Source organism: Arvicanthis niloticus, chromosome 13, assembly GCF_011762505.2.
Source record: "Arvicanthis niloticus isolate mArvNil1 chromosome 13, mArvNil1.pat.X, whole genome shotgun sequence".
Classification (NCBI taxonomy): Eukaryota; Metazoa; Chordata; class Mammalia; order Rodentia; family Muridae; genus Arvicanthis; species Arvicanthis niloticus.
In genome coordinates, this window is record NC_047670.1 from 21,084,266 (window position 1) to 21,104,158 (window position 19,893).

A 19,893-nucleotide genomic window follows, 5' to 3' on the forward strand; every position below is an offset into this window, starting at 1 on the left:
ATCATTCCTAAAAATTAAGGAAGTGCAATTCAAAACAACTTTGAGATTTTATTTTATCCCAGTCGGAATGGCAAAGACCAACAAAACTGCTGAAAACAAATACTAGAAGTGGGGGAAATGAACCCTCATTCACTGTTGATGGGAATGCAGATTGGTAGAGCCACTTTGGAAATCAGTATAGAAAATATTCAAAAAAATTTAAAAAGAAGACCACCATATGAGCAAGCTAAGCAATCCTGAGTGTATTCCTAGAGGAATGAAAATGTTGCATACATGAGCTATGAAATATTATTCCACTGTAAAAAAAAAAAAAGCTGAAATCATGAACTCTGTAGTTAAGTAGATAGAACAAGAAAAGACCATATTCACTGAGGTAAGCCAGACCCAGAAAGACAAACCACATAATTCTCTCATCTGACCATCCTAGCTCCAAATCTTTAGATGTGAGTAAAAGACCTGGGGTACTTCCAGAAACCAGGCAAGTAAAAAGGGACTATTTTAGCAATAACAAGTGGAAGATCCATAGAAGATGTTAACAGGGCACATGAAATCTGAAGGAGAAAGTAGAAACAAGAGACGGGCCCTCATTAGGAAAAGAGGATAAAAATAAATCCAGAAGAAAGAGACAGGAGGGTAAAATAACAGTAAGGGTATCTGGAAGTCATAAGGAATCTGATTATTTACTTAAAGCACTTATAATACATACAGCTTTGGTATATCAATACACAAATATAGTCTAAATAAAAAATTTCCATTCAGGCTTACAATGTACCCTCAAAGACCCAAAGAGTATCTAACAAACATCCCAATACCAGGTGTGAGAAGCCCTAATTTAAGCTTTTGGTCAAGATAGTGGAAGAGACTACTAATTTATTCATATAGGCTTTTTATTTGCCATTGGTTGTCCCATTCCACCACTGGAGATTTAAGACAAGTCCCTGTTGCTGAGGACAGTGTACACTTCAGACACAGGGCCCAGAGAAATCTGAGCTAGAATTGACCTAAAAGTCGCTTCCCTGAGGACTCTCTTTTATAGTGCCAGGAGTTGCCATGCAAGCTGACAAAGGTAGGAAGCAATCAAGAATCCTAAACAGATATTGTGCGTATGAACTACAGCAATGACCAACAAGACATAATTACTCCAATGGTGCATTGGTGCCATGTGTACTTTGTGGTAGCCAACAATTCTCTAATTGGACACAGTACCTCCTGAACAAGAGTTAGATAACCAAATACCCAGAACCAATAGAATCATGGATCTTGGAGGAAAGCCTACATCTACCATTTTATAAAACCAGCATAATCCCTAGCAATATTTTACATATATGTTCTTATACCCACAGGCATTTCATCTTTGACAATGTCAAAGTGTCTTGGGCAGTTATACAAGTGATGAACAGTGAATGACAGGGGTTTATAAATGAAAAAAAATTACAAGCTGGTTTTGGAAGATGTGTGGGATGGAAAGATTTCCTACAAGGCTTCTGAAATTCAAGAATGACTGTGTTTTAAGGTTATCTAACATCAAGAAAAGAAAAGAAGAGAATTCCTTCAGTTATTTGAGTGAGCTACAGTCATCATTTATTTAGAGATATCAACAATCTTAGTATATTCTGATTCACTTTCTGTATTTGAGGCTAAAATACATTTTTATAATATAAGAATGTATGTTCATCACATTATAAAGGTGACTTTGAGTCTTGTATTAGACTTTGCAAATATTGTTAAATTACTTCTAATTAAATGACTTTTAAAATTATTTTAAATAATTTTAAATGAAAAAAATTACAAGCTGGTTTTGGAAGATGTGTGGGATGGAAAGATTTCCTACAAGGCTTCTGAAATTCAAGAATGACTGTGTTTTAAGGTTATCTAACATCAAGAAAAGATGTTAAATCATCATTAAATCATATTGCATATGATATATGCAATGTAACATTTTATTAATTTATCCAGAATTACTCTAAACTCATCCAATTACTCTAAACTCAATCAATCAATCAAGCTTATGTTGAGATACAACCTGAGATTTATTGAAGTACCACCACCCTCAGCTTTTATGTAGGTGCTAGGGATCTGAACTTATCCTTGCACATGTCTCTCCCACTGAGAGAGACCAGGACCCCTTTTTTTTCTTTAAACTATCATTACATAGATAAACAACTCATCATCTTTCTTAATGTAATATTATTAACAATATACATGCCTTATCTGTTTGACTAGAGTGGAAAATTTCTTTCTTTGTGAACTCTCGTGTCCCATATACATAATAAGCATTCAATAACTATTTATTGAGTCAGTATAAACTAAGAATTGAAATTGTTTGGAGGTTAAATTTTAGGCATCTCAAGAGATGGTTTATATGTTGTAACACCCTAACTCTAATAACATAATTATCTTTTATAATTCAAGACCCAAGGGCATTATTTTTCATGATTTGACATTTAGCCAATATTAATGATCTAATGGTCTACTCACATTGTATTGGTGAAATGCTTTAGTGAATATAGAATTGGTCTATGGCTGCCAACAGAAAAAGACTTAAGGAAATAACTCATAAAACAGCCTAGTAAAATGACTACTTCAGCGCAATCAGAAATGAAAGCATCAAGTTTTATGAACAGACTTGTATCACATACAAGTGCCCATTCAATTGGATAATTTCCTTTGGAATCCAGGGCATTGAATTTTTGCCTCTCTTCCAACAGTTTCATACTCTTTGTTAAGGAACAGAAGGCCTGTTTATTGGTGCTGAATCTTGGGATAGTCATCTCTGCTGGAGAAGGTTCCATGAACCTTCTGCAACACTTTTTTAAGGTATTGGAGAAACAGTGCTTTAACCAAACTCTCCAAAAGGAAAAAGATCACTTACTTGTTCCCAAAAGTCTATAAGTGCATATGTAAGAAACTGTATAAATCAAAGTCAGTGATTAAATTTGCAGGAGAACTCTTGTTAGGATGTTGATCAGCAATCACAGACCCAATCTGTAAGTGGAAGCAAAAGTTCAAAGGAAGATTGGAAAGAAAACAATGAGTGAATAGGAAGATTAAAACAACTGGTAGTGTACAGTTTCACCGATTAAGAGGTGACTATATGAGAGTAATTTATACAAGAGATAAATAAGATTCAGGAATATATAAGTGGCTCAGTACAAAATAATATAAATTAAACAAACAAAAAACTACCAATAAGGTCAGTCATTAACTGAAGGTCTTACTTCCTTCTTTTCACCTGTACCCAGGAAATAAGTAAATAAATAAATGTAAATAAACAATTAGCTTCCAAAGACAGACTGTGTAAACATGAGTTAGGTGAATGATTGAATCTAAGTTAAACAAATCTACTTTGATAGGAATATGTCTGGTATAAAATTTGTAAACATAATGAGATGTAGACATGGCCAATTATTGCATGGCTGAGGTCAGAAGTTGATGTCACTGATGGTCTATACAGTCTAATACTATTTGAAAGAGTAAACAGAATACTAGGTTCAAAGAAGAAGCAACTGGGGAGTCCTTTTTTGGACAGGTTACCTAGTTTAAGGTCAATGTTATTTTCAAACACAAAAGCTAAAGAACAGTCATTCAAATGTCTACTCCTTAATCAAGTTATCTTTGAAGAACTCATAGGGGTCTTTTTTTTTTTTCATAAAATGTTTTATTTCTTGAGTTAAGAACTTCTACTTTGTTGTTGTTGTTGTTGCTTGTTTGTTGTGTTTGTGTTTCTTTACTTGTTAAGGACACTGGAAACTTTAGAAAGATTCCCATCTAATCTGACCTTTCATTTTCATGCTTACTTCCAGAAAGTTTGTCACGATCAATCATTCTTGACTGAAGTGAACAGTTTTGATAGGGAATTGAGTCACTGAGGAATTACCAGAGTTTTGTTAAGAAGGTGCTTTGTTTTGCAAGACTCAGATGCCTTGAGTTTTTGACACTAGAAACACTGTCACAGCAACTATTTTCATATCAAGGCAAAAGTCAGTTCTCAGTGGTTCTCATGGAAGGTTGTAAAATGTGTATGATTTCAAAATTGATGATCATACTTTCTTTCAAAGAAAATCCTAACATCAAATACTACTTTCCTGACTTTCTTTTGTGAAGTAATGAGATTAAACCCTATTTTGATTCTAAACACACGTTTACACTCACATACATACATTTATTTGTGAGTTATAAGAAAATATAATTTTATTTTCTAAAGTTTAGAAAAACACAAAACTTATGTGTTGTTAGTTCAAGACAAAATTATAAACAAAAACAAACAACTTCAAGTGTACCTTGCCTATTCTAGTACTACATTAGAAAATTTGAGTTTTAAAATGAATTATGTGAGCTGGGCAGTGGTGGTACACACCTTTAATCCCAGCACTTGGGAGGGAGGCAGAGGCAGGCGGATTTATGAGTTCGAGGCCAGCCTGGTCTACAAAGTGAGTTCCAGGACAGCCAGGACTACACAGAGAAACCTTGTCTCGAAAAACCAAAAAAAAAAAAAAAAAAAAAAAAAGAATTATGTGGCATAAAATCACTACAAAACATATAATAGGTCCTTAAAGTATATCTCAATTCCCTTGAGGTTTTATGTGCCTCACAGACTGAACTTTGTATGAATGGTTCCCTAGCTGGATCCTCTCTTAGTGCCTAGAATCCCAAGGTTAATAGCCACTTCAAACAACCATGGATTTTTCTTTTACCAGAAAATAAGTAAGACCATTTTAAAATCTGAGATCCTAATTTGATGTTTTGTACTATAAAATATTTAAGGGAAGAAGAAATATTCCCATTTCATTATTTCTATTTAGAGAGTAGCAAGAAAATTCCTTCTCAGTATCTTCTAGACTGAAGACAGAGTGGAGTAATTAGGATGCTAGAAACCATTGGGAGGCATTGCGTGAGGTTTCCTGCAGGGGAAAAATACTTTCTCTTCTTGTGTTGGATAGAGTGTTACAACAGGTCTGCAATTAGGAATCCAGTGTGGATAAGCAGATTCTTCTGTAGACCAAAACCATGCCTGTGTTTACTTCTCTTCACAATTAGTATAATTCCAAACCCTTCAACATGGATCCCTTTAGTATGGATTACGGCCTTCTGTTGTCTGTAGCACAGTGAACCCCACATTGGAGATGGTGGCTGTTCTTTAAATGAGGTGTGTCCTTTCTTACCTCTGTATTTTGACCACAATATTCATCTTCTTGGAATGCCAAGCTCCCTCCTCTGGCACCATCTTTCAAAATTGCCCCACAAACATGCACTCACATTTCATAAAGACCAGGAATTTCTTCAAGGAAGCTTTTCTCAATCTTGCTCATTCTCAGCAGAACTAATCTCTTAAGTACTCAACTATTATCTGAATCAATTTCTTAACCAAAGACTTGAATGTGAAACTAAGTCACAAATACATGTAAGTAAAATTTTGTGTTTCTTTCTTATTCTGGGGAAGAACATCTATATTTTTATTTTTCCTATTTTTTGTTTGTTTATTTTTGTTTTGTTTTAATAAATGATTTCTGATTGGATCTGATGCTGCCTCCATTGAAGACAACTTATGGCTAATACTGTAGCTTTAGTCAGAGGTCCATGATCAAGGAAGTCTAAAGGTGTCATGACCTAGTACTTACAGTTTGCTAAATGGATATGTTGACAAAATCCCTACTAAATATTTGTGCTTATATCTATAAACTGGTCCTGCTCAGTATTGAGCAATGAAGCTTCTGTTTGCAGTAAACAGGTAATGCAGAGACTCATGGCTTCACAAGACGCGGAGAACACATGTCTGCTGTGTGTTCAGAGTAAATGGGACACCATTCCATTTCATTAAACCTAGCTTCTTAGCTTTCTTACATCCTATTACTTCTGTTACCAGCTCTGTCTGCATTATTTTCCAGCTAATTACTATTTTCCCATTTTATGTTATTTCTGACTATTCCTGGTGAGCCTTCCAAAGTTTCTCAAATTGTCCATGGCCGCTTCCTCCTGCCGTGTCATTTTTGTTGGTGTTTGTGCATTTTATTACTTGGGAGGCTATTTATATCCAGCTCTTCTCCTACCCTCCAAAGTGGATGTACCTCATAAATATTTCATTTTAGGCAAGAAGTGAATACTGTAAATTCCATTCATTAAAATTATTATCTCTGGGTTTAGGAAATAATCACAACATAAGCAACAGATTAAATAGAATTATGACATCTACTAAATGGGAGAAATTTTGTAGTCAGGTATGGAAGCAGAATCCTGTAATCAAGAGCTTGTGATAAGGGGGTTTATAAGTTCAAGGCTGGGCTGAAATACATAATGGGATGCTGTTTCAAAAGAGATGCAAAGGGGACAGAGACGCTTTGCAAGTTCAAATAAAACTCCTTTTAAAACTTGAGTTTGGAAACCTATGTTAGATATTTACGAGAGCAATGGAGTTCTGCAGAAATAACTTTCTTCTTGGTATTTCACATCTGCTACTGGTTCCCGCCAGGACCACAGGGCCATGGAGCCCCAAGGATCAGAGAAATGAGAAACATTTCACTCAAAAAAAGTGAAGGAAGTTTTCCAATACCTCCAAAAATGCAGGGCTCAAATTTCCATGAGAAGCTCTGGAGATTTTTTTTTTCAGATCATATGAATTTGTTTTGTAGATTTGGAATCAACTTAAGCTTTACCTCCTCATTTTACTCCCAGGATCTGAGATTTGGAAAAGTGATGCAAATGGTCCAAGGTCGATCAGAGAAGCAAATCCAAGTCTAGAGTTCATGTCTCCTAGGTCCCACCATTTGATATGTTTCGAAAAGCCACTTCCCAATAAAGATCCCAACCAAAAATAAAACTTGTGCAAAAAAGATGTGCTTCCTGACCAAACCATTTCAAATGCTTCTACCCACACAATTTTCTCAATATTTTATTCTTCTAGTCACATAGATGTTTTTTTCTGACAAAGCTAATAAGAGCCATCAATCAGTCAGTCAGTTCTAACCTGATGGTACCATTCAAGCCCAGACATGGAGATAAAAAAATTAAATATCTACCCATAATAACTATAGATGGGGTAGGCAGACTATGATGAGAGGGACATTTTAAAGTCCTTATACTGCCTTCTAATTTAAGTAATTAAAGGTTTTTCCTAAGTGCAGAAGGACTCATTTTACTCTCAGTGTAGCTATAATGAGAATAATACTATAATTATTAATTATATCCAAATTATAAACATATAACACAAAAATTAAGTTTATATTTTTAAAAATTCCCCAAGATCTGATGAAAAAAAAAACAACCACACACACACACACACACACACACACACACACACCACTTGTAAAGACACTATCTATTGAAATATGTGATTTTAATTGTTTTGTTACATTAAAATTAGAACATCTTTATTTAGTTGTTCTTTCCTAAAAGTAGTAGTATAATTCAATTTATTTTCAAATGGTAAATCTTACTCTTTAGTTACAACATGAACTAGTAGTTTTTAATTATGTATCACAAACATTCAAGACATTAGCAAGAGGAGGATCAATGCTAAACCCATTTCAAAATCATATAAGTTTATATAATAAATTATATAAACTCTTGATTGTTCATAATTTAATTTAGCCCAACCAATCAATGGGACAAATTGACTTTTTATGGAATTTAGTATTAGAGAATATGAACTATACCAATCATTATCTAACAGCTATGATTTGAATTTAATAATATCAGTTTTCTATAAGTGCTATAATTTTTATTAATGTACATTAATTTTTGGTTAGCTTTTAGTACATGGTAATATGTCTCAGGTATATGGCATTTAGAGGCATTTATAGACCGCAGTGAGTGGATCTGTATGTGTGTGGGGGGTGTTAATAATAAAGTCTGGTTCTCTAAATGGTTCTTGATTTGGTCAATAAAGAAGGTGGGAGCCAATTGCTGGGCAAAGAGTACAACTGGAACTTCCGGGTCCCAGGAGGAAAAGAAGCCTCAGGGAAAGAGAAGAGGCTTTTTGGCCAGGCTTTGGAAGGAAAAGCACAAAATAACCACGTAAGATCTTGGGGAAGCTAGAATCGGCGGCAGCCTCTGCCCCCAGCAGATAGCCAAGGAGGTCAGCTGAGGCTATCTGATAAAGTTAGGGCAAGAGATTCTGTGTCCAGAAATTGTGCTGTCTGGCAAGTTCTAAAATAATAAAGCTGTCTGAATGTTTTTTATCTGAGGAGCAAAGGTGGACAGAGAAAGAGAGAAGCCAGAGCCGTAGCTGGCAGCCTAGTGAAGGCTTTGAGAGGAACCGAAGAGAAGCTGAGAAGGCGTTGGTGTGGCACAGCAGAAGCTCCGGGGTTTTCCTGGTTGGGGATGATTATGATCGATCCTGGGCTAAGCTGGATGAAGCAAATGGAACTGGGATAGGTCCTAGTGAGAGCCAAGCTCCTGAAAAAAAGCTGTAGTTTGTTTTTAAAATTGCACGCAACAAATCTGGTTTGGATTCTGAATCCATATAATGAATAAACAATTAGTTGTAAAATGCAGTATGGATTCTCAGAATGGAACTTGGGTTCTCTAGAAGAGCACCCCGTGCTCTTAACCACTGAGACCTTTCTCCTTCTCTTCCTCCTCCTGCTCCTCTTCCTCCCTCCTCCTCTTCCTCCCCCCTGCCTCCTCTTCCTCCCCCCCTCCTCCTCTTCCTCCCCCTCCTCTTCCTACCCCCTCCTCCTCCTCTTCCTCCCCCCTCTCTCTTCCTCCCTCCTCCTCCTCGTCTTCCTCCCTCCTCCTCCTCCTCTTCCTCCCTCCTCTTCTTCCTCCCTCCTCCTCTTCCTCCCCCCTCCTCCTCCTCTTCCTCCCCCTCCTCTTCCTCCCTCCTCCTCCTCTTCTTCCTCCCTCCTCCTCTTCCTCCCCCCTCCTCCTCCTCTTCCTCCCCCCTCTCTCTCCTCTTCCTCCCTGCTTCTCCTCTTCTTCCTCCCTCCTCCCTGCTTCTCCTCTTCTTCCTCCCTCCTCCCTGCTTCTCCTCTTCTTCCTCCCTCCTCCTCCTCTTCTTCCCTGCTTCTCCTTTTCTTCCTCCCTCCTCCTCCTCTTCCTCCCTGCTTCTCCTCTTCTTCCTCCCCCCTCCTCCTCCTCCTCAAGCAATTTAAACCTAAATACCTTCCACATTTGAGAAGCATAAATTGATCTTGAAAGATTAAAAAGAAAAAAAAAATAGAACATAAAGTTGGTTGGGTAAGGCAAAGGCGGGTGGATCTAGGAAGAGTTGGAGGAAAGGAAGTGACCATGGTCAAAACCCATTGTCCTGGCTCTTTCACTGTGCCAGATTGTGTGTAGTTTTTGTAGCTTTATAGCAAGCACCGCAGCTCTCTAGGAAATAGAGAAAACAGAGTAGGAAAACATAGCCATGTCCAGTATATTCATGTTGGCTTTACATTGAACTCCGATTTCTTTACAGCCTGCACAGCTCTGGTTCTCGCTGCGGGACTGTTTTCTTCTCACTTCACCAAGCACAGCATCTTTTCAATCCTACAATTAATCTGTTATTTTTAAGATTGTATTTATTGTTATGTTGATGATTGTATATTTATTTTTAACTGTTTTTAGATCGTAAATTTTTATGAGATGGAAAAGGCCACCCTAATTCCTAAACTGACAGAAATACTTAACTATTTAATAGAGACATAAAAATCCAACTGTTTATCAAGTAATTCAACGCCCATAAAATAGAAAAGAAATGTATGCAGAAAATTAGGGCCAGAGCTGGAGTGAGGACTCCGTGGTTAAGAGCACTTATTGCTCTTGCAGAGGAGCTTGATTCAGTTCCCTGTAGCCACATGGTGGTTCACAACTATCCATCACTCAAGTTCCAGAATGTCATTACACTTTTATGACCTCTGTAGGCACCAGGCACTCACATAGTGTACATAAACATGCATGAAAAGATTCATACTGTTAAAATAAAATCCATCTCTTTACAAGTACCTATCTAGAAAAACAATTTTTGAGCTCCAAGAAGCTTCACGAATCCTTTTAATTTACAGGGATGGAAAGTTGAGAATGACACCAGGATGTGGAAATTCATCCCTGTAGCCCACCCCCTCTCCCCTGAGGAAAAATCAAGGCAGAAGCATTATCACTAGTTTAAGGCCATTGTCTCTTACAGAGTAAGTTCTAAGGCCAGTCTAGCTGACAAAGTAAAACACTATCACAAGGTACAAAAAGAAAGAAAGAAGAGGGATAAAAGGAATAAAGGGGAAAAGGAGAAAACATGAGACTAGAAGAGATAAGGCGATGTGTCTACAAACAAAACAGGATTAGAAGAAACATGCTGTCGTAGATTGACTGTTTTGATTTTATTTAATTAAAAAACTAGATAATGGATTTTCCTTTATTGGGGGATAGCCATATATATATATATACTCAGAAGCTACAAGACTGAATGTCAAATTTTTCCTTTTAGTCATATTAATTCCTGTGATTTTACAAAAATTCTTATGCTCCAGTTTTCTGATTTGAAAAGAGAACATCTGGGACACAGTAAGTATGTACACACTTTTATTGTCCATCAACTCTTGGTAACTGTGCTAACAGTTATAAGTTGAACTTTTTTGGCAAATTGGATATATATGTTGGGATGACTCACAAATACTGTATTTACTGGCTATGAAAAAGTGTGCCCCATGTGTTCTCAATTGTTAATTGCTGAGCCAAGAGCACCAGGCTGCAGGATATGTAAATGTTTATAGCTTGACCCTCCCCAAGAAAGAAAGGGAAGATGAGGTGGGGAAGGTCAAGTGACTTTTTACTTAATAAAGAGTTGGTGGCTGGAGCTGGAACAGGAGGATGGACAGGCTGACCAACCAGACAAGACAGAGGGCCAGGGGACAGAAGGAAGTACAGAAGCAAGAGGGGTAGAGCAATGATTGCAGCCGGGAGAGATGACACAAAGGCAGAGAAATTAGGTTAAGTTAGAAGCTAGCTGAGAGACTGTCCCAGCCAAAAGGCCAACAGCTTTAAACTATGAATAATATACAGAGAGAAACGATGCTGGCTGGAGATAGTTAATAAATACTTATTAATGATGTGATAGAATGTAGATTCTGGAGAGCCATTCACAGGTCAATAGAAGCACAGAATCCACATTGGCTTGAGCATGAGGATGAGGCTGGTTTTCTGGAAACCCAGTTTAGGGGTGCTTACAAAGATACTTCTAGTATTTATGGTGTAGTTAAGGGATCAGGACATTATGGCTGGAGAGGTAGGACTACAATGAAGTCACACTAAGAAGACTGTCCACCTTGGTTTTGAATCGGGGAGGAGTAGGGGGAGCACTTATACTCCCATATTGACCAATCACGGAACATAGTTTGCCTGTAGAAAGGAGGAATGACTTGGGTGATAGGATTTCGCTTGGCCACAGCAATACACGGAGAGGTGGCTTCAGCTGTCAGCAGTTCTGCCACCAACATTCCCAGGAGATGGAGAGAGTGATCCACATCTCAAGGGAACAATGGGCTGGCACAGCGCAGTATTTACAAGGGAAGGTGTCAGAGAAGGCATGCTCAGTTAAGACAGTATCCTATTTGTAGAAATCATATTCATGTAAGAAACTCCGGTTTGTGTATGCAGGGCATGGGTATAGGACCAACAAGGCAGGAAAGTTGCAGAAAACTTGTTAACAGCTACCAAAACACCATCACAATGAGGAACTCTCGGACAGAATAAGGTTAGTAGCAACAGCTGAATAATTAGTAGTGACAAAAAAGCATGAAAGACTTAGGGGTAGACTTCACTTGTAGATGGTGAAATATTGTTCAAATGTACGAAAAAAGATAAATAACAAGTTCTATTGTCTATCAAAAACTCCTTCCAGCTATTGTGGGAAGAAGTATTTGAGGGTAGCAAGGAGAACTGCATACTAGCCTGCGTGTTAGGTGATGAGGACATGGGTAATGCCACCTCTCTGGGGGCGGTGTTTAATAATTTCACATCGACTGCCTGTCAGTCCACATGATATGTTTATCACGACACTCCTACGTTATTATTTTTTTTCTGATTCATGTTCTCTTGGGTTCTGTAGATTATGTTTTCATCTGAGAAAATCATTTAAAGTTTTCTTGGAGGTTAACAGGGGAAACAGTGTGTTACATGCACATCTCTAAATTAATCTGTCCTTCTGTAACACTTACTTTTAATCAGTGTGTCAAGAACATGAGGATGGGTTTTCCTTTTAAAATCAGGTTTGTGACTAGAGCTAAAAGCATTTTCAGAATAAAATGTCTGAGAACTACATGCACCTATTGACCAAGAGGAATAGAATTAGCCAATCCCAGCAATTAGCCCCCTTATTAGTTATTCAGTACAGAGTGGTCAGCTTTGTAATTATACAACACAAACAGCAGAAAGAGACCCAGTTTTTATTTATGTATATTTGTGCATACAAGTGTACATGTGTGCCTGTATGTGCATGCATGTGTGTGTGCACATGAATGTGTGTGTGTAGTAATATATTAAAAATAAAAAAAAAAAAACCAAAACCCTAGTACCTTGAAAGTAGAGTTCAAGTGAGAGTAACTGGAAAGAGGCTGGAGGAAGAAAAAAGAAAGGGGAAAACAAAGTACCATCTCAATTGAAAACATCTTTAACAATAAAATGTTAAAATCTTAACAAGAAAACTGAATTTAATTCAAAACATTGGGAAATAAAAACATAGAAAATGTAAAAATTTGAAGCAATAACCCTCAAGGTTTTGAATGTCAGCTGAAGTTCAACTGAGTCTGAGCCAAGCAGTAGACTTAAGCTTACATTCCTCATCTTTAAAATGTGTCTTGCTTCGAAAGCACGTTGTAGGTGGACTAATTCTGGAATATAAAATCATTAAATATAATATACTATGTGTATCTTAGTATTAGTAGTTTGACTAGGACAGCGGTAACGTGGATCAGAAAGAAAATGAAAGAAGAGCTCATCCCAAGAGCTGGAACTATATCCAGATGCCACCATGCATTGCTGTCCCTGGAGAAGCATCAATGACATGATTAGGAAAGGGAAGCCTGAGCAATTAGCATTTCAATTTCAGCCTTTCTTCCATTGTAAAGTTCATTTTCTCATGGTTGTGATAAAACACCTGATATAAACGACTCACAGAAGAAAGGGTTTGTTTTGACATTTAAGAATACTCCAGGGGATGGAGGAATGGTTTCAGTCCTTTAAAGCACTGGTTGCTCTTGCAGATGGCCTGGATTCAATTCCCAGCACCCACGTGGTTCTACAAACCAAAGGGAACTCTAGCTCCTGGGGATCTGATACCCTCTTCTGGATTCCCTGGACACCAAGCCTGAATGTGGTTCACAGACACACATGCAGACAAAACACCCATATACATAAAATGAAGAGCTACAGTCCATGATGGAGGCAAGGGTATAGCAGCACTCATGAGGGATGGCTGGTCACATAGTATCTACAATCAAGGAGCAGAGAGCAGACAGGAAGTGGAGTGAGGCTGTAAGGTCTCAAGGCCCATTCTCCAGTTAAGCACTTCATTCAGTGAGGCTTCCTAAAAGTTCCACCACCCTCTAATACAGAGCTACCAGCCTGTGTTAGCTGGAAGTCCAACACACTAACTTATGGGAAACATTACACATTCAAACTACATTAATAGTCCTTTTCTTTTCTTTAAGAATGTGTAGTATCTTCTTTGGCATACTTACTTTTAACCATCTACCAGAGCAGACTTATGATTTATTGCACAATAATTTTCTATTTGAAGGAAACAAGAATGCTATACTTAATTGTATAAGAATCAATTATGGCAGATCTACCTTTTGTAAGGTTTTCCTAAGAGAGAAAGCCAGAACCACCAACTTTGTTACAATACTGTAAGAGAAACCACCATGAAGAAAATAATAGAAAAAAAATGCCTCTCCATCTTTGAGAAAAATAATATACTTTTTATCCCCATCTCTCTTTCTTTTAAATCCAGAAGTTTTACATTAAATAACAGTCCTAATTTTGTAATTCTGATTCTGAAGTTTCATCAGTCATTTCATGAAAGAAATTCTGTAATCTATACCATTTCAAAGCTAGGAAAACTTTTTTTTTTTAACCATAGCTCTCTATCATTTATGTGAAAGACACATGGGCAAAAGAATCATAGATAACAAAGGTTTAAAGATATTTAATTAAGGTATTGGGGGTGGGCTCTAACAGGAAGCCAGCACTCCTAATATGCAAGAGTGATAGACACCTTGCACATCTGACACCAGAAGCCTTGCAGATGCTGGCTATCTTAAGCTTGCCCTAACTTTATCCTCAAAAGACCACCCCACCACACATGTGCATACACACACACACACACACACACACACATGCACACACGACCTTCCACTACAACTGCCTATAAGAATCTGAGTGGCATTTTGGAAAGGAACCAGGGCAGATTCTTCAGGAGCCTAGGAAAAGACGAGACTAATTACTTGCTAGGTCTATTGTCAAGCTGCCTGACGCTAGCCAAGTTTCATACAGTTTCAAGTTTCAGAAAAAAAAACATTTACATAAGAGTACCCCTGATGTTTTACAGTGGTTTTTCTTGTTACAAAACTCTCAAAATATTGACCTCCTTAGAAACATTTCTTCTTACACTTCATTGTATTTTGTAAACGTTTCTTCTTTGGTTTCTGGATCTACCATAAAGTATACCCTTGCTTCCACCATGAGACGATCCACTTCTTAGAACTATATCTCATCCTCTGGTATGTGACATCGTCACTATTTGTTAAGAAAATGGTTATTAACTCTCCCAAAGTTCCAATCATATATGTAACATATTAAAATTAGTTGTGCCATTAAAGAGATGTGGATTTCAGTTCCCAAAGATTGTTATGACTAAAAAGACAAACGATAATCAAAAATAGCTGATCTCTAAGGACACAGCCAGACTCACTGGATGAAGAACCAGAGGCTTTGTTAGCATTGTAAGTTACATGCTGTTGTATGCCACCCTTTTAATGTGCACTATAATATTTTCAAGACAGATGGAGAATATCGATAATGAAAAGCCATTGCAATTCCTATTTACTGGTCATAAAATTAAGGAACATGCAATTAAAGTTCTGTTACATGATGGGTATTGTATTGGTATGTCATGAAATGGTACTAAAATATTCTCCTTGTCTCAAGGAATGCCAACCGGATTTTTAGACGCTTCTTAGTCACAGAGCTTAAACACAAGGTTTGTTGAGACTCAGACTGGCCAGTGCCTAATCAAGTTCTTAAAGCATGGTAGTGACAAAGTAAGTGTTTGTGGAACAAATTTACATTGTCCCTTTTCCCATAGTTTTTACTTTTCCTAAGCTGTTGGGGGCCGACTTTTAGCAGAAAGCGGCTATCAGCTTTGCAGCCATCTTGAGCCATATACCCTGACATGAGACTTGGATTACAATAGCCTACAACAGCTGAGCACACTCCGATAATCTTGGTTTAGATACCTTGGGTGTGTGAGATTAAAGGTGTGTAATTTAAGAGTATGACTTAGAAGTGTAGAGATCAGATTTAGAGACAAGACCTAAGGGCATGATTAAAGGTGTAACTTAGAGGCGTGGCTTAGAAGTAAGACATATAAAAGGCAGAGGCAGACAATAGAGAATCAGACATTAGGGAGACACAGAGGAGACAGAACCATTCACAGCAGAGAGAAGACAGGTAGCAGGCACTTGGAAGAGAACTTGGAAGAAGTAACTTGGAACTTGGAGGGACTAGGAGCTAGGGACTAGGCACTAGGAACTCAAGACTTAGGACTTAGACTGAAAAATAAACGGGATTGAATTACACTCTGTCTGGTCTGCATTCTTCCAGTCCGTCTTCACTCTCGCTCTTGGCTGAACCCGGACCAGCGGATTGGCGCTGCAGCTTGGGCTGGGATACAGTGGCTGCCCAAACGTGGGTCGGCCAGGGCCTCAACATTTTGCTTGGGCTGCGACATTTTTTTGCCGCCCTAACATGGGGCTAGTGTGGACCCCAACACTAAGCTATGAGCTGCTTATTAAGAATTAATCAGAAACTATTGCAGGAAATTTTTTGTCACATTGTATTTGCAGTGGAGTTCGATGATTGGGCAGTAGAAGAGGAGGTGGAGCTAGAAGAAGGAAAGAGGAAGGGGAGAAGGAGACGGAGGAGATGGAGGGAGAGAAAAATGGAAGCAGATATATGGGCCTCTAGCAGTCTCGAGTAATTATTCATGTCAAAGTGTTAGATATTGGATAACAATTCTAATTGTGTGGGCATCTTGTGTATTGAGTGTTTGTTGATGTATAAATCCATTGAATAATCTTTAAGCATTAAGAGTCTTCTTTCTACTGGGTACCACAAGGTTGGCAGGCATTGTTTTCTCTGAGCCGAGAACGGAGAATGTGAGGGTGGAGGAGTTGACCCAAAGGCCATGCTTGAAGTCAAAGAATCTTCAGAGCCGGTCATCAGAAACAGCAGCCACGCTAGCTTTTTGTGAGTCCTTGATGGCTCTCCTGGCTAGCCAGGACCTATTGTTTGTTCTGACTTCCTTGTTTAGATTTATTTTTGCAGTTTTTGTTATTTAAAAACAATCTTCCTGGCAATGTCTCATCTCCTCTTACACAAATCAGTCAAATAATTAAAAAGGTTCCTCTAATCATATTGGATGTAATTTGGAAAAAATAAAATTTAAGATAAGTTAAAAAAACAAAATAGAAAGAAAGAAAAAGAAAAACTGAAAAGCCTTTTGTTAGAGAAAGCAGATTATTAGAAGCCTTTGAGTCACATAGTTTTTGGTCGCAGTCCTACAGATATGAAGACACTGTGCCTTCACAGCATTCACAACAGACCCACATATACATCACTTAGCTCACTGTCCTCTCAGATTGAGCTGACACCTAAGTGTCAATGTATGACTTGACACTGAAGCCCGTGAGATATCCTTCCAGCGTTTTCAGCATCTCCATATCGTAGGCCTACACGGAAACCTTGCATGTTCCGTGAAGAGGATCATCTGCATCATGCTTGCTTGCCACTTCATGCTATCGTTTGGTAGCAAGACTGCTGAGCGAAGGACTAAACAGAGCTTACCTATAGTTCTGCTTTTCATTTCCTATGTGGAATCTGTCGTACTGTGAGTAGGCTCGGTTCCCTTCCCAGTCCATCAGCTCGATCCTCAGCATGTACTGCCTCTGACTGGTTATTGCAAAAATGAACTCGTTCCCAAGCCAATATTCACCAGAAGGATTCCCAAAACCCTGGGAAAGAATAGAGACATACTCATTACTCAAGAAGAAACGTTTACATGTTCCATGTCTGTTTTCTTTCTTTTTAAAAAAATTTATTTATTATAAGTAAGTGCATTGTTGCTGTCTTCAGATACCCCATAAGAGGGCACCAGATCTCATTGCGGATAGTTGTGAGCCACCATTTGGTTGCTGGGATTTGAACTCATGACCTCCAGAAGAACAGTCAATGTTTGTAACCACTGAGCCATCTCATCAGCCCCCATGTCTGTTTTCTAAATAACAATTAGTGTAACAAATAAAGATAGTTTTACTTGCTTTTTACATTTTGTTTTAATTATAAACTTATTCTATTACTTTCTTTGTTGATAACTTCAATGTTAGTAATCAGTTTGAGCAGAGTACTCATTATTCTTCCCCCACCCCCAAATTGACATTTTTACTGTACTTATTTGGATAATTATTTTAATTCTAACTTATTTTGCTGTGTTTTTCTCCATTGAAGTTTACATCTAATTCCTGACATAGTTAAGATCATAGTAAGATGTGACATTCTTGGGTTAAATTAATCTAGGTAGTAGGATTAATCAGGAAATAATTCTCAATTCAAAGTTTCCTCTTGACAAATTTTTAAAAACCTTAGTTGACATTTTAAACATAATTTGAATATTTCCAAATGAATAGCATCAGGATCCTACACCTTATTTAATAGTAATATATTCATTGGTATCACTATCCAGCTATACTTTTTTATTATCCTATGCCTTTAAACTATACTTTTTTAGATGATCCAATTTTTCAGTGAGTTCATCATTAATTTTAATAATAGAGTTTAGAAAGCAGTAGACATTGTCACTTAGATTTTTCACTGGCAAAGATTTGGGTTTGGAGGCAGAAGGCTGACAAGGAAGGGCTAGTGAGTGCATGAGCTGACATCATTGTATCTGAAGCTCACTGAGACCTTATGTTCTCTTTGGAATTACTGAAGTAAGTACTGTCAAAATGTCAATATGGGGTGGGGGGACTTCTCCACCCAAACTGATTCCTAACACTGAAGATATCAACAAGAAAGTAACTGAGAAATTACTGATACAGATACGGGCCCTTTGACAGTTGCTCAGAAAGCACTTCCTTGGTAATACCTGATGATCAAATTAGTTCCTTGTCTATCCATTTGTATTATTGAAGTAGTTCTAACCTGCCTAGCAATAAAAGCTGCACTGTCTTTGAGAATTCTCAAAAACTAAAGAAAAGGTGGTGACAGTGAGCAACAGACACTGAAGTGTACAGACATTGAAAGGAAAGATGGGAAGGCAAAAGAAGTAAATGTTACAGAACTTCAGAGAAGAGACACCTAAACTTGGTCATTGTAATGGGGCACTTGGTTGCTTCTCAGCCATACAACCAAGAGCTGGTAAATACAAGAATCAGCTTCCAGACGGAGTCTTGTCCTTGAGAACGTCCCATACAAATTCTCATCTGAACACACTCCTTAATCATGCTTATACATAAAAAACGTTTAAAAGACTAGGTCCTGTAAGCATAGGATATATATTATACATGGTTGTTTTACAAAGCAATGGACCATAGTTAGTTGGAAACATTTATAATGAAGACTAAATCTGTATTTAAAAGTATGAATGAAGTATTATAATAATTACAGCAGTCTGTGTTGTCTCAAAGGTTATAAAATATGAAAAAATTTCTTGTCCAACTTAAAATCAATTTTCACATTGAACAGAAGTTTACTGAACTTTTTCCCCATTAATCAACCTAAGAAAAATGAATCGTTGTTCCCTATTTCTTTTAACACTATGCTGGCCTTCAGTGACTACTAATAATGCTCTAACTTTTTTCCATTGCTCCTGCCAATAAAATCACTTCTGAAAAACTAGTAGTGTTGGTATCAGATCCCCGTCTTCTAGGTTTGTTATTGCAATATCAACAGATTGCAGTCCATTTTGCTTCAGCTGAGTAGTTAGGGCAATGGGTACAGTGCCTAGAGTTTCTCTCTCTCTTTCTCTCTCTCTCTCTCTCTCTCTCTCTCTCTCTCTCTCTCTCTCTCACACACACACACACACACACACACACACACACATACACACACGCACACACATGCACACACATGCACACACATGCACACAACACAGCTTTATATTTAAAGTTAATATTTATATAGACATTTTCAAAGTTATTCTCTAATTTAACTAGTTTTTGTATTGTTTTGTTTCATTTTTTAACTAATTGCACATTTGTCTGGATGGCACTTCCCCAGAAGACTATTTGCATAATTCAGAGGAAACTATAGAATTCATTAAAGTTAGTACATCAGTGACTCTGTGTGTGTGTGTGTGTGTGTGTGTGTGTGTGTGTGTGTCACATGCAAGTGCATGTGGAGGTTGGAGTTGGAGATTTGGGGGTCTTCCTTTATTGTGTCCCCTTTGTCTCTTCTCACCTTAGTTTTGAGACAGGATCTCTTACTGAATCAGAGCTCGTCATCGGATAGAATGTCTGGCCTCTTGTCTCAATCTTCCAGTACTGGGAGTACAAGTATTTGCTACAACATAGAGATTTTTTTTATGTGGGTTCTGGGATTTTAATCCAGGTCCTCATTTTTGCTTTCCTACCCCTAGGACACTCAAGCTTCACTTGCTGAAAGCTACGCAGTAGCAGAAAATATAAGTAATTTTTAGGATGTGGC

General features: G+C 37.7%; 1 protein-coding gene across 2 annotated transcripts in view; it reads right to left on the reverse strand.

The window, feature by feature from the left end:
• Positions 1 to 19,893, reverse strand: part of Angpt1 (angiopoietin 1) — a 239,538-nt gene that overhangs the window by 18,555 nt on the left and 201,090 nt on the right. For both annotated transcript variants that reach the window (XM_034517224.2, XM_034517223.2), the window contains exon 7: positions 17,038 to 17,204. In XM_034517224.2, coding sequence (XP_034373115.1) covers positions 17,038 to 17,204 — 167 coding nt within the window. The remainder of the gene's footprint in view (positions 1 to 17,037; positions 17,205 to 19,893) is intronic.